At 40.1% G+C, this 14598-nt stretch overlaps 1 protein-coding gene across 1 annotated transcript; it reads left to right on the forward strand.

Annotated features, from left to right (window-relative positions):
- Positions 1-633: 633 nt before the first annotated feature.
- Positions 634-14338, forward strand: LOC108938265 (dehydrogenase/reductase SDR family member 11). The gene is made up of 7 exons (XM_018758731.1): positions 634-891; positions 9744-9953; positions 10401-10495; positions 12553-12682; positions 12910-13002; positions 13394-13459; positions 13719-14338. The coding sequence occupies exons 1-7, from the start codon at positions 760-762 to the stop codon at positions 13758-13760; spliced, it is 768 nt and encodes a 255-aa protein (XP_018614247.1). The 5' UTR covers positions 634-759; the 3' UTR covers positions 13761-14338.
- Positions 14339-14598: the final 260 nt, after the last annotated feature.

The following is a 14598-nucleotide window of genomic DNA, read 5'->3' on the forward strand; positions in this document are numbered from 1 at the left end:
TAGACAGCTGTCTTTTGACATTGATCCACATGAAAGTCAAAATCATGCCTGTCAATGTGTACTACGAAGTTTCCCTGTTTGAATCCCACTCCTGTTGTAGTGCCCTTGATCATTTGCATGTATTTATTTAGCCGATGCTTCTCTCCATGGCAACTAACAATAATTTTACCCATTCAGTGCAAGTACCTTGCTCAGGGTACTACAGCAGGAGGTGGGATTAGAGCTTGGGTCCTTCCAGCTCTAACCAGTCAGTGTTACTCGACATCATCATCCCTCCTATTATGCCATATATTTCGTCATCACTTTGACATATTAGTCAATCCCGGATCAAGTACTTGCTCTAACTGATAACAGAATTCATAAGAATACTGTAAATGGGCTGATTTTATCCAACTTAGTTCTACTAGTATCGGAAAAAACACACACAGGCTAATTCACAACGACGACAACGCTAGATATCTATATATAAGGTTTTATTTCCTACGAATAAAAGCAACTTTTGGACTTGCCTCGCGAAGAAACATGATGTCGGCGAAGCACCACCAACAGCAAAGACAACGCGGCACAACACTCAGGTGACAATTGCGCCTCTAGTTCCTCGCGGTGTTAAATATTCATGAAGGGGGCGGGGCGTAGAGACAGCCCGCCAGGAAGCGCTGACAACAGACGTGGAGAAGAGCCGAGCAGCAGCACGGTGAACTTGTCACACTTTTTTTTTTTTTACTGAGGAGGCAGCAGAAAGGAGCTGTGTGTCCGTCGATGGAGCGGTGGAAGGGCAGAGTGGCTCTGGTTACCGGAGCCTCAGTGGGCATTGGGGCGGCCGTGGCCCGGGCTCTGGTACAGCACGGCATGAAGGTGGTGGGCTGCGCCCGGAGTGTAGACAAAATCGAGGTAAAATCAGAAGTTATTTTTATTTAAAGATTGTCAGCAAAATTCTTAATGCGCCACGCAAGTGTTAAAAAACGCACGACCGACGGTGTACTTGGCTTAGGGTAGCTATTTAGCTTTCTAGCTAGCCAGTGCAGTCCTCAGTTACTTGAAAAACTACATAGTTGATTAGCTGCCTTATACTAGCTGACGTTTTGAGCGTCCGTCACATTCAATTTTTATTATCTTAACAACTGGGGAATAATTTTTATAACAACCGGAGGACCTCTCGTTAAACAGGTGTGAATTTCAAGAACAGAAAGGTTGATATTTCCTGACTCGAATCATCTGTTAACTATAATGCTGGAATATAACACTTATTAATAGGTCTAAGCGGCATTTAACGCTAGCGAAAGCGTCGTTGATCTTCAGCGCGGCCTCTTTTAGTCGTCTGGCACGCGGCGCCGCCGGTTACGTCACAGAACGTGAGTGCGCTGAGTTTGCGACCCCTTGACCGTGGTAACGCGGACTTCGTTGGTGTCCTGCGGGACCTCAGTGGTCAGTAATTTCATCGAGCCATATTCTTGTCCCCCCGCAATGACCAAAATGTATTTTAAAGGTGTTCTTAATTCAGAAAGTCCCTGCTTTACGTGCTAAAGGACGCAGGTACGTCGTCCCAGTGACCATGTCTCACTAGGACTCAACTGCTCACATCGTCTTGTTGGACAGACGTGCTACGTGGGAATACAATATATTACAAAAATCTAAAAACTGTTTTCACATTAAAAAAAATTCCCTATATCACGATAAATGTGTAAAGAAAATAACTCTTGATACTGTAACAAATGTTTGTGTCCCTGTTTTGCTCTTTGTATCTCTATTATTACTTTTATGGTTTATTATGTCCACGCCGGTTGCCATGGGCACAAAGTTGAAAAGTCATCAGTTTTCGTGATACTGACTCCAGATGTTAGAAATGCAATTTATAATTTTTCTTGCCCATAACACTCCAAAGTCAAATCCTTAGTTGCTGAGACATCCCTTACTGGCAAATTGGGCTGCTAAAATGTGATATAGATATAACAGTAAAACTTTATTTTTGATATTTTATTAACGTTACAATGAATACTATCTTTAAATGACAAACTACAAACATGTTTTCTCCACAAACTCTCATTTAATGTCTGGACTGTGGACCAGTTCATTCCACAAACGTGCCCCTTTCCTCATGCTGCTGTTCATCACAAACAAAAACCTTGGACACTAGCTGTAAACACAGTGAAAGAGAGTTTAATTGAGGTAGGTACAGTCTCTTGCTGTGTTCTAGTGCTGTGCCACTGTGTCCCCATACACAATCCATACATACGTACTATTTAATACTTTTAAATAAATTTAAGATCATGCCCAGATTAATCCTTTACGCGGCTGCTCCTGTAATGTTTATATGTATATCCAAAAAAATTACTGGGACAGTGATCAGGAATCGTAGATATTCTGATAGTTTTTTTTATGCAGCTACTCGTGTGATGAAAATTGGTTCATACGGTTGAAAGAAACTAACTACTTAAGAATCACACACCTACATCTAAGTCTGTCTTTCTCCCGATGTAATGAAAACATTGTATTTTCTATGAGATGGGCGTCGCTTTGGAGAAAAGTGTCTGCTAAGTAAGTAAAGGTAAATGTAATACAGATCACATTTGCTTAAACTGGTTTGAACAGAGGGAGAACATACCAACTCCACACAGACTGAGTACGGATCAAATCCGTAGCTTTCTTGCACCACCACCTGAGAGACAGCATCGCAAATTCCTGTGCCACCATGCTGCTGTTATACAATTCACAAATGCACAATTTAACATACACTTTAAAAATATATGTTCACAGTTATTGTGCAGTGTTTTTTAGCTTTCCCCAGTACTGACTTTGCTGATGTTTCAAGACAGTAGGTCTTTGGACAAACCCATTTTTCTGTGCACTGGACACCAGGGTGGGTTTATTTCTGAGTTGTACCTAGAGTTGCTTGGTGGTAGTAGAGGGTTCACACATCACTTTACCTGTCCACACAAGCACACCTTGTTTTTCTGAAATAACTGTGCATTGGTGGATCTGAGGGCATCAGGCTTGGTCATTGTGTTTGTGCTTACAATGTTAAGGTTACAATAATTATAGTTACAAAATGAGAATTATTTACCCATTTATACTGGAGGTGGGGATCAAACCTGCAACTTTTGGGTTCAAGGGCAGTAGGCACTAACCATTACCCTACCAGCTGTCCCCAAATTTACTGCTTTGTTGCAATTTTGTCTTGTATATTTTAGCATGACATGTTAAAGAAGACTTTGTGGGGGCGAGGACTGGAATTTATGGATTTATGATTATTTATGTGTTTGTATTATATGAATTTATGAGTATGGTCAATGTACAGCTCTTAAGCCGCACTAGTTTTCGGATAAACTAATTTACATCTGTTGTACTACAGGCAGGACAAAACCAAGCAGACAAATACAAGGCAACTACAAGACATGGAGTTGCCCTTTGCAGAGATCCTTTACAGATAGTTTTAGTTTGTTTAGTACCATTTTACGATGCACAGAGTTGTAAGGGTGAGAAGCCTTTGTTGGGAAGTCGCTGAAGTGTCGGCTTAGTCTTATGATCTATCAAAACGTGAACTTTGAATTCTTAGAGAAGGACCATTTTATGGCCTGTTGTATTAATATGTACATTTTCTTTTGAGGTTGATTGCTTTATGGTGTACTGCTTAGCACATACAGAGTCTTGGAAAAGTATCCAGGCGCTTGACCAATTTTTTCATTTTACTGAATTAAGGATGTTGCTAAGTATCTTGCTTAACGGTGCTACAGCAGGAGCAGGGTTCAAACATTTTTTCCCCAGTATTGTAATGCAACACAGTGTCCGTAACAGCAGAGTATCAGAGTATATTTTGTGGAATGAAAGGCATGGGCAGTGATTTTAATATGATACGATTTTCTCCATATGCTGACATCCATGAAAAAAATAATCACAATGTCTCCATCCAGGTTGTAACCTGGATATCTATGCATCCTAGATAAACCACTCTTATCTCTAATTTCTAAGAGATTATGTGCACAGATTATTTTTGTGTAAGATTTTTAACCATCTATTGGGCGGCACAGTGGTACAGTGAGTAGCGCTGCTGTCTCACAACGCCTGGGTGGTGTGTGAGGATGTGGGTTTGATTCCCCACTCAGTCTGTGTGGAGTTTGCATGTTCTCCCCATGTCAGTGTGGGTTTCCTCCAGGTGCTCTGGTTTCCTCCCACGGTCCAAAGACATGCTGTTCAGGTTCACCAATAGTGTGTGAGTGACAGAGAGAGGGAACGTGTATGACTTGTGTATGGATGAGTGATCCATTGTAAGTAGTGTGTCTAGCAGTATGTCGCCTTGGTGAATAAGATGTGTGGGCTGGTAACACTATTACATAGAGTTCACTGGAAGTTGCTTTGGAGGAAAGCATCTGCTAAATAAATAAATGTAGATGAAATGCATGCACCATGATAATGAAGTTTTTAATCAAAAATGATATGAATCACAAGACTAAAAAGAAAGGTCTACAGCAAGACAAAGACAGCAGTAATGGTATTTTCTGACCTGAGAGGAGCAGGCCCTCACCTGGCTATTTATTTACTCTGACTTTCTGTTATGCAGAATTTTTGATGAATGGAAAATAGATGCTTTATGTGCACTCAGTGTTTTTGTCTGGTGTTTGTGCTTATTATGTGTGTGCACAAGGCCACAGTTTAGGAGGAACATTACTGCAGACTTTGGCTAGTCTGCACTGGCTAAATAGTTATTGATAATGAATGAATGAATGAATGAATGAAAATATTTCAATAACCACTTTGCTTTGAGCAGGATAACAGTGATCCGGAGCCTATTCTGGAAGCACTGGTCACAAGGCTGAAAGGGGTACACCCTGGATGGGGTGCCATAAAATTAACTTTTAAATTTTTAATGACAGGAAAATTAACAAAGCATTCGTGAGCTACAGAAAAGCTTGGCCAGTTTTTAACCCTCTTCCACTCATTTATCTTACCATCGTTCTGTGTTTTTGTTTTGTTGTTTTTGTACAGTGCACAGTGATGCAGTGAGTGCTTCACAGTTCCAGAACTGTGGGTTCAGGTGTGAGTCTGAAAACTGGCTCCACCTATGTGGAGTTTCCATATTCTGTCCATGTTTCAATGCATTTTCTTCCACAGTCCAAGGCACGTGTCTCAGGTGAATCGGTGTCTAAATTTCCCTTAGTGTGAGTAGGCATTTGTGACTTAAGTGTTTGGTTTTCCTACCGGAAACTGTGATCCTGCATTACAGTGGTTATAAATAATAGATGGATTCTGGCCCTATTTTATTGTTGTAGTTTTTAAAATGCTGATATTTAAGTTGCTTGAGTGTTTTAACGAATATGGATGTGCCATTGAGTTGGGTCCAACCACTCATGTGGTTTCCAAGACAGGAAAGGAGTAGAAATGGTTTGTCAGTGCCTTTTTCCATGCGTGTCTAGGCTGTGCAAACCCTGCACACCCTGCACTTTCCTCGAACCCCCATGCTCACCAAGTGTGAGGCACTGGTTTTTTTCCACTGTGCCACCGTGTCCTCATACATAACCCTTACATATACCTACTCTTTATTATAAAAATGCATTGAGAACCTGCTTTTAAATGCAATCTATACATTTATTCATTCAGCAACCCATGATCTGACCTTTCATTCATTTTCTCCAGTGTGACTTATAATGTTTGGGTAATTTTACCAGCATGGTTTAGGATAAGTATCTTGCTCAAGGGTACTACAGCCAGAGGTGGGAATCGACCCTGCGAACTTTGGATCCAAAGGCAGTAGCTCTGACCATTACACTATCAGCAGAAAAATGTTTGATGACTTACAATTATTTACCCATTTATACAACTGGGTAATTTTATTGGAGCAATCGTTTTAGGGCAAGTACTTTACTCAAAGGAACTTCAGCTGTCGGCAGGATTCAAACCTGTGGTGTTTGGGTCCAAAGGCAATGGTTCTAATCACTACACTACCCGCTTCCCTATTTGCATATATTAGTTCAGGAGATGTTTTTCTCCAAGGCAATTTAGAATTGTATTTAACTGACACTTCTTCATCTACAGTGACTTACATTGCTAGACACACACACACACACACACACACACACACACACACACACACACACACACACACACACACATTTTCTGAACCGCTTGTCCCATACAGAGTCACAGGGAACCGGAGTCTAACCCGGCAACTCAGGGCGTAAGGCCAGAGGGGGAGGGAACACACCCAGGACGGGACGCCAGTCCGTCACAAGGCACCCCAAGCAGGACTCAAACCCTAGACCCACTGGAGAGCAGGACTCGGTTCAACCCACTGCGCCACCGCACCCCCTACCATTGCTAGATACATTACATTTAATTTAGCTCACGTGTTTTTTTCCAAAGCCACTTACGACACTAAGCTACTTACAATTATTTACCCATTTACCCAGCTGGGTAATTTTACTGGAGCAATTTAGGGTAAGTACCTCATTGAAGGATATTACAGCTGGAGGTGAGACTCAAACCTGCGACCTTTGGGTCCAAAGGGAGCAGTAAAACAAACACTTAATGGGCAATTTTCAATTGTCAATAAAAAATATGGATGTCTTGTGATGGCACGACCAGCTGATGTTATCTGTTGTACAGCAAATGGAGTTCTCATCATTAGATGTCATGACAAAACGTCAGGATGGCCATCCTAAGTCTGAGTCACCGTAAGTTGCATATTTTTTGAGGGGGATCTTATTTTTTTCAGATGATAAGTCACAGGATTTCTGAGAGACGCTTGCGAGTGGATCACATGGGTTTGACACCACTGACAAGCTGTGCCCTATGGTTGCTTCCCTTCTATGGTGTTCAACATCACTAAGCCTCACATTTGGAAAATGTTCTGTATTCTAAAGGCATTTCTTACATATGAGTTGTAGCTTCAAATTTTAGGGGGTAGTTGCTTGTATTCCTGAATTTTTGTAGAAGTTTGTTAGATGGGGAAAACCTTTATTTAAAGTATAATTATGCAAATGCATAATTCCATATACAGTCCCCTCCACTAATATTGGCACCCTTGGTAAATATGAGCAAAGAAGGCTGTGAAAAATTGTCTTTATTGTTTAACGTTTTGATCTTTTGTTCAAAAAAATTCACAAAAATACTCTGCTCTCATGGATATCAAACAATTGCAAACACAACACAGGTTATCCAACAAAAAGAATCTTTAAGTATATGTGTGCCACAATTATTGGCACCCTTTTAATCAATACTTTGTGCTACCTCCCTTTGCCAAGATAACAGCTATGAGTCTTCTCCTATAATGCCTGATGAGGTTGGAGAATACATGGCAAGGGATCTGAGACCATTTCTCCATACAGAATCTCTCCAGATCCTTCAAATTTCGAGGTTGACACTGGTGGACTCTCCTCTTTTCTATGGGGTTCAGTTCAGGGGACTGGGATGGCCATGGCAGGACCTTGATTTTATGGTCACTAAACCATTTTTGTGTTGATTTTTATGTATGTTTTGGATCATTGTCCTGCTGGAAGATCCAACCATAGCCCATTTTAAGCTTTCTGGGAGAGGCAGTCAGGTTTTCATTCACAATCTGTTGATATTTCATAGAGTCCATGATGCCATGTATCCTAACAAGATGTCCAGGTCCTCTGGCAGAAAAACAGTCCTAAAACATTAAAGAGCCACCACCGTATTTAACCGGGGGTGTGAGGTATTTTTCCATATGGCTACCTCTCTGTGTGCGCCAAATGTTTGTTGTCAGAAAGCTCTATTTTCGTTTCATCTGACCATAGAACCTGATCCCATTTGAAGTTTCAGTAGTGTCTGGCAAACTGAAGATGCTTGAGTTTGTTTTTGGATGAGAGTAGAGGATTTTTTTTCTTGAAACCTTCCAAAAAACTTGTGGTGATGTAGGTGACGTCGGATTGTACATTTGGAGACTTTCTGACCCCAAGACGCAACTAACTTCTGCAATTCTCCAGCTGTGATCCTTTTGGCCACTCCAACCATCCTCTTCACAGTGCGTTGAGACAATATAGACACACGTCCTTTTCCAGGCTGATTCATAACATTTCCAGTTGACTGGAATTTCTTAATTATTGCCCTGATGGTGGAAATGGGCATTTTCAATGCTTTTGCTATTTTCTTATAGCCACTTCCCATTTTCTGAAGCTAAACAACCTTTTGCTGCACATCACAGCTATATTCCTTGGTCTTACCCCTTGTGATGAATGACTAAGGGAATTTGGCCTATTTCTTACCTCATACTTATACCCCTGTGAAACAGGAAGTCATGGTTGAACAGTTAACTGTTCCTAGTCACCCAGGTGTACTTAAAAATTCTAAAATATCAATGAGAATATACTTAATATATTTTTCTTATATGAATTCATAGGGGTGCCAATAATTGTGCCACACATATATTTAACAAAGATTTTTTTTGTTGGATAAACCTGTTTTGTTTGCAACTGTTTGATATCCATGAGAGGAGAGTATTTTTGTGAATTTTTCTTAACAAAAGATCAAAACGTTTAACAATAAAGACAATTTTTCACAGCCTTCTTTGCTCATATTTACCAAGGGTGCCAGTATTAGTGGAGGGCACTGGAATAGGTTCATTTATGTAAATAGAAAACTAAAAAACTATGTACATCCCTTGTTGGCAGGTAATCGTACCTGCTATGAGGATGTTTCTGTAGCTAGCCTGGGGAGCTGGAAGTGATTGAAATATTTGCAAGTGAGTTCCTAATTCTGATAGATCTTTATAAAGTTGGTAGGCCCTTCCCTCATACAGCAGGTTCCCATGCAAAGAAAAACTGCTACAATTGCTTATGCAAAAATTTTTTCATTTAACAGGCTTATTGTTCAGTATAACACATTTTTCCTCTGGTAATGTGGCAGTTTATGTCTACAAGAGTTATTTTATGTGTTGCCTATTATATGCTTCATTCTGCAATAAGCAAGTGGATGTTATTCATATTTTATTTAGCTGACACTTTTCTCCAAAGCAGCTTACAGTGTTAATCAACGTACAATTGTTTACCATTTATACAGCTGGGTAATTTTTAATGCAGCAATTTTTGGGGTAGGTACCTTCCTCAAAGGTATTGTAGCTGGGAGTGGGGATCAAACCTGCAACCTCCGGATCCGAGGGCAGTGGCTATAACCAACACTCTACCGGCTGTCCCCCGGGATTCTTTTTCTTCCTCCGTAACAAAACTATTGTGTAAACTTTATACTGAATCACAAACCTTAGTAATGGTAAACTATACTCAAAACTAAAATAGCATATTTCATTTAAAAAATTTCTAAATAAATTGTAGAAATGTGTAAATATTAACTCATAATTTAAACAACTGTGAATAATTTCCATAACATGAACACCCTTATGTATTAGTCGGAGTCTGAAAATAGTGCTGATGGTCCAGAAATTTTCACTCTGCAAAATTTTGTACCAACTTTAATACTCTGGATAATAAGTGGTAGAGTTCAGTTATTCTTCATACAAATATTATAAAATATCCTGGTGTTAGCATGGTGGAAACATATGTATAAAAACAAGTTTTATTTTGGTTAATTTTTAATTTTATGAAAAATATTTTATTCTACCAGACTACTTTTTTTTTTAACCCACAAGAAATAATTCTAATTTGACCACTAATAACTGGAATTTGTATAAAGGGGCAATTTCGTGGAACAAAGTTGCACTGTTAGTCAAGGGATGGGTGCATTCTAGTCAATTTCTGGTGTGGACATTAACAGCTACTTTGCCATTTGTATTTCAGAAGCTGGCAGCTGAGTGTCAGAGTGCCGGCTACCAAGGAACCCTGATCCCATACAAGTGTGACCTCTCTAGCGAAGAGGAGATCTTATCCATGTTCTCTGCCATCAAGACCCTTCACCAGGGCGTGGATGTGTGCATCAACAATGCAGGCCTGGCCCGGCCAGAGTCCTTGCTGAGCGGCAAAACTGACGGCTGGAGGACAATGATTGATGTAAGCTGAGCAATCTCATAGTTGTTCTCAACTACAAACAGCATAGGCCCCAGCAAGCCTATACATAGACTAGATCAGATGGACCTGCTTTATAAATGTAAAACCATATAGTTCTGAGTTGGTGTAAATGTAATCTACACAATCTGCCTCTCTGCTGGGAACATTGTATAGGTTACACTGGTCAAAATCCATCAGAACTACATGAGCACACTCCCAGCACAAACACAACCTGCTTAGACACGCAAGGTAGACAAAGTAAAAGCCATAAAAGGATTAAAAATGGTTTTCAAAAACCCTGTTAAAAAAAAAGTCAACATTATCTCATCTGTGCTAACAGAGGAGTTACACAATGTACATTGACTGGAACCTCTGAGCTGTATGATGATTGTCAGGCATATTTACTCCTGGACCACTTAGAACCTGCTTTCTGTGTTTTTTGTTGTATAGGTGAATATTCTTGCCTTGTCAATATGTACACGTGAGGCCTACCAGTCAATGAAGGAAAGGAATGTGGATGATGGCCATATCATCAATATAAACAGGTATAGCACCACTCCTGCCATCATCAGATTGTTGTTGAAATTAACCACTTCCTTCTGAACTGTTCTGCAGATGTCCTGCTTCACTGTGAACTTTCAGGTTTACTACATGTGCTGTGGATATGGGGGTTTAAGAACAGCAGCTACATTTATGCATTATAATAAAAATAACTTGTTAGAGCAGCTTTCACAGGAATCTTGCAGATTAGGTATTTTAAGCACCATATTTTCCATGTTTGGGTTTTTTTCTTCTAATGATTGCTTTTTTTAAAATACACAATCTGTGGAAATTTGAATTTTAAAAAAAAAAAAAAAATGAGTGAAATATAGTTCACTTTATCTGGTTTTCAATTTGTTGGTTTTTTAACTTTTTACTGATGATGAAAGTATGTGCTTACTCTTTGAATATTATCTTAAAAATGAGCATTGCGTTATTTTTTAGGTTTGAAAACAATATTGATGTGGGAGAAGCCAGTGAGTGACTGCATATTAACTTACTCACTGGTAGTCACCTAGTATGAATTTGGCTATTGTCAAGATGCCATGTGAAATAATAACTGAAGTGATTTGTAACACTTTACATAGCCAGTTTACCGTAAACCACATATACCCTGGAACATGAACAGCAAACAAGCCTGTAAGTTGATGGCTTAGCATATGAGTAAGCTGTGGCCTGCCTGAACATACCAAAATAAAATAAGAATAACACTTTAAACCATCACCTTGGTATGGTGGTGGGGCTTGTGTCTCTCTGTGAACCTTAGAATTATATTGCCTGGAGCTCCCTAGCAAACAGTTCATGGGGAGCATCTAAACAAAGAAAAAAAGACCATGAAAGACCCCTGCAAGTACAAAAAAAAAACAAAAGTACACCCTCCCTGGATCAGAGTTACTGGTATTCACTCCTTGAGCTGGGGCTTGGTGGCCTGTCAGTCCACATTACCCAGTCAGGCTCAGTCCATAGTGATAATGTGCGTCTACTTCTGCTCGCTTGGTGATCCTGCGGAGGTTCTCAGTTCTGGCTCCGTTGTGGTGGAAGGACCACCCCCTCTCACTCAGAACTGCTGAAACTCTGTCTACATTCAAGAAGGGTCTGAAAACTCACCTTTTCCGGGCTCACTTTGCCCATGATCTCTCAAGCTCATGTATGGTGTAAATAACTTTACGATCATGCCCAGATAAGCCACTACTCCTGTATTGTATGTAAATGTTTGTGTTCCGGGGGGCATGGTGGCACAGTGGGTTTAACCTGTGCCTGCTCTCTGGTGGGCCTGGGGTTCGAGTTCCACTTGGGGTGCCTTGCAACGGACCAGCATCCCGTCCTGGGTGTGTCCCCTCCTCCAGCCTTGCGCCCTGTGTTGCCAGGTTTGGCTCCAGCTCGCCACGACCCCCACTCGGGACAAGCAGCTTCAGTCAGTGTGTGTTTGTGTAACATTAAAAAAGAAAAAAAAAAAAAATAGTGAGAAGGTGGTCAGGATTCGTCTGTCCTGAGTTTTAAGCCCCTACTCGTGCGATGAACATCAGTGCATAAAGTGGAAAGAAACAAACTAGGTATATTTAAGAATCACATGTCTACAGCTATGTCTCTCTTTCTCCTAATGTAATCCACAAATTGTATTTTTTTCTGAGGTGTACGTCGCTTTGGAGAAAAGCCATCTGCTCAGTGAATAAATATAAATGTAATGTGGAGCTATCTTGTGCGCTCACCACCTGCAGGGTGAAAGGTGGGGGTCAGATACTTTGGTACAATGCCAGCCAAAGTGGCAGACTTGAATAACATGGACTTAGACGGACTGGACCATCGTAATGGAAACTGACTACTTTTTAGTCTCACTTTTTTGTTTAGATCAGGTTTACTACATTGACAGCTATTCATTGTTTTAACACTCCCTAATATTGAAAAGTAACCTGTGCTGTCTTTTTAAAATAACTCCTGATGACTGAAATAATTTTCCATTATCTCCTTTAATGACTTGTCAAATCTACTGTCAGATTATTGTAATCTATCCACTTCCCTCTGAAATTTTTCTCCTGTGTGCTATCACTATCCCTCCGTGTAGCATGAGTGGACACAGAGTGGTGCCCAGCTCTGTTGTGCATTTCTATTCTGCCACCAAATATGCTGTGACCGCCTTGACCGAGGGCTTGCGGCAGGAGCTCCGGGAGGCCAAGACTCACATCAGAGCCTCGGTATGAGCACACCAACACTGTGGTAGCACCTGTAGAGAGGGGAGGCCGACACTTGTTGTAGCACCCGTAGAGAGGGGAGTCTGATACTGTGGTAGACCACAATGAAAGCATTCCTTTATTTAGGTAAAACCGAATCTTGCATTTTCTTCACTTGAATTTCTAAATTTTAAACAAAAAATAGTTTTTACGGGAAACCTGTTGACATTACATACAAGTCTTCCCTGCAGTGTATATCCCCTGGTTTGGTGGAGACTGAGTTTGCTTTCAGGCTCCATGACAAGAATCCAGAGAAAGCTGCTGCTACATACGAGAGTATAAAGGTAATGCTCCACAATCGGCATTCATGCTGTGCTCAAAAAAGGCAATGAAATGTCAAGCCCGAGTCCAACAGGCATACCCCCTGTTAAATAAATCACATTTTCAGAAGGACTAAGGTGTCTGAATCTTTCCTGTAACAAGAAATAAAGGCTGAAGTAAGAGGGCAGTGTAATCAGAGATCAGGGAGAAGATGCAAATTCCATACAAACAGAGCTAGATTCAAACCAATTCCTGAAAAACCCAGGCCCCATGAGAGAGCATCACTACCTCCTGCTCCATTGTGCTGCAGATAAACATTTGGAAAACAATAATTTTAGCTAAATAAAGTGTTGCCCTTTCATCAGTATTCACCATCTATACATGTAAACTTTAAGTTTCTTTGCTTTTGTCCAGTGTTTAAAAGCAGAAGACATAGCAAGCGCAGTCACTTTTGTCCTGAGTGTGCCACCTCATATGCAGGTAAGCACAGCACTGTTTGAACCTTTCACTGTTTTCAGTGAGAAAGATGGCACTGCTCTGGTGTTGGTCTTAACAGTAGAAGGGCAAAAAAATGGAAATTTTGAATGGTTTGACACTAACTTGCTACTTGCATCAAATGTAACAGAATATTTTGTAATGTATTATGTCCCCTAAAGAAGATTGTCTTAAATTACATGATATGCTATATACTACTTACTGCCTGAAAACTTGAAACTTCATTTTGTTCCCTTTCATACAGATTGGAGACATCCAGATAAGGCCGGTAGAGCAGGTGTCCTAGCGGTGGGGTTGCGATTAGCCTTTGGGGGGGGGATCAAGCCTTTGCTATTTGCTGACCTCTCAGCCTTGTCTGCATCATGGAAGGATCAGGTGTCAATCTGTACAACCTGAAAAGCACTTGCATAATTTAAAAAGAATGGAATGGATTAGTGAGTAATTTAGAGAGCAGTGAGAGTAAAAAAAAATTTTTTTTTTTTTCCCCTTTCTTTCCAAAACTCTTAAACTCTTCCTAAAATGTGACATGGTTGCTGGGCTTTGTGGTCACCAATTGGTGACACACTTACAGTATAAAAATGCAAATGTTTTGTATCAGGTGTAAATGAGGGTCTTTTTTGGGTCTTTGAACATTGGTTTAAATAATGAATAAATTCAAAAGTAAACAGTATTCACAATAATTTTGGGAAGAATTAGAACCTTAACTGGCACTTCACCCTATCCAATGTCTTCATTTCACAGTATGCAGTTTATCTTCACGTTTCAGTTTGCTCAAATAAGTCTGCCTTTCTTTTGGTAATGTACATTCCTATGTTTGTCATTCAGGAAGTTGTAAACAGTCCAATAAAATGTGTATTTCTTAAAGCCTTAAAGCATAAATATCTCATTATCAATTGTACAAATGAAAATAAATTTGAGATGTCATGTTTTTAACCCTTTCTAATGAAGATTTCACCACATGTATGATTAAAAGTGCCCTTCTTTAACGGCAAATGGCATCAATTCAAAACGCAACAAAAATGTTCAAAGTTCTTAGTTATGTTGATTTTTTTTTTGTTGATTACAGTTAGTTAAAGTTTACTGATTATAAAAATATCACTAGTTCTAGAGTGTCAGTTTTAATT

Source organism: Scleropages formosus, chromosome 10 (genome assembly GCF_900964775.1).
Source record: "Scleropages formosus chromosome 10, fSclFor1.1, whole genome shotgun sequence".
Lineage (NCBI taxonomy): Eukaryota > Metazoa > Chordata > Actinopteri > Osteoglossiformes > Osteoglossidae > Scleropages > Scleropages formosus.

Excerpts from the sequence above, each read along its gene's own strand:
- LOC108938265 (XM_018758731.1), top strand. The coding sequence starts at position 760 with ATGGAGCGGTGGAAGGGCAGAGTGGCTCTGGTTACCGGAGCCTCAGTG. Across the intron at positions 892-9,743 it reads GGAGTGTAGACAAAATCGAG|AAGCTGGCAGCTGAGTGTCA; the intron begins GTAAAATCAGAA and ends TTTGTATTTCAG. Across the intron at positions 10,496-12,552 it reads CATATCATCAATATAAACAG|CATGAGTGGACACAGAGTGG; the intron begins GTATAGCACCAC and ends CCCTCCGTGTAG.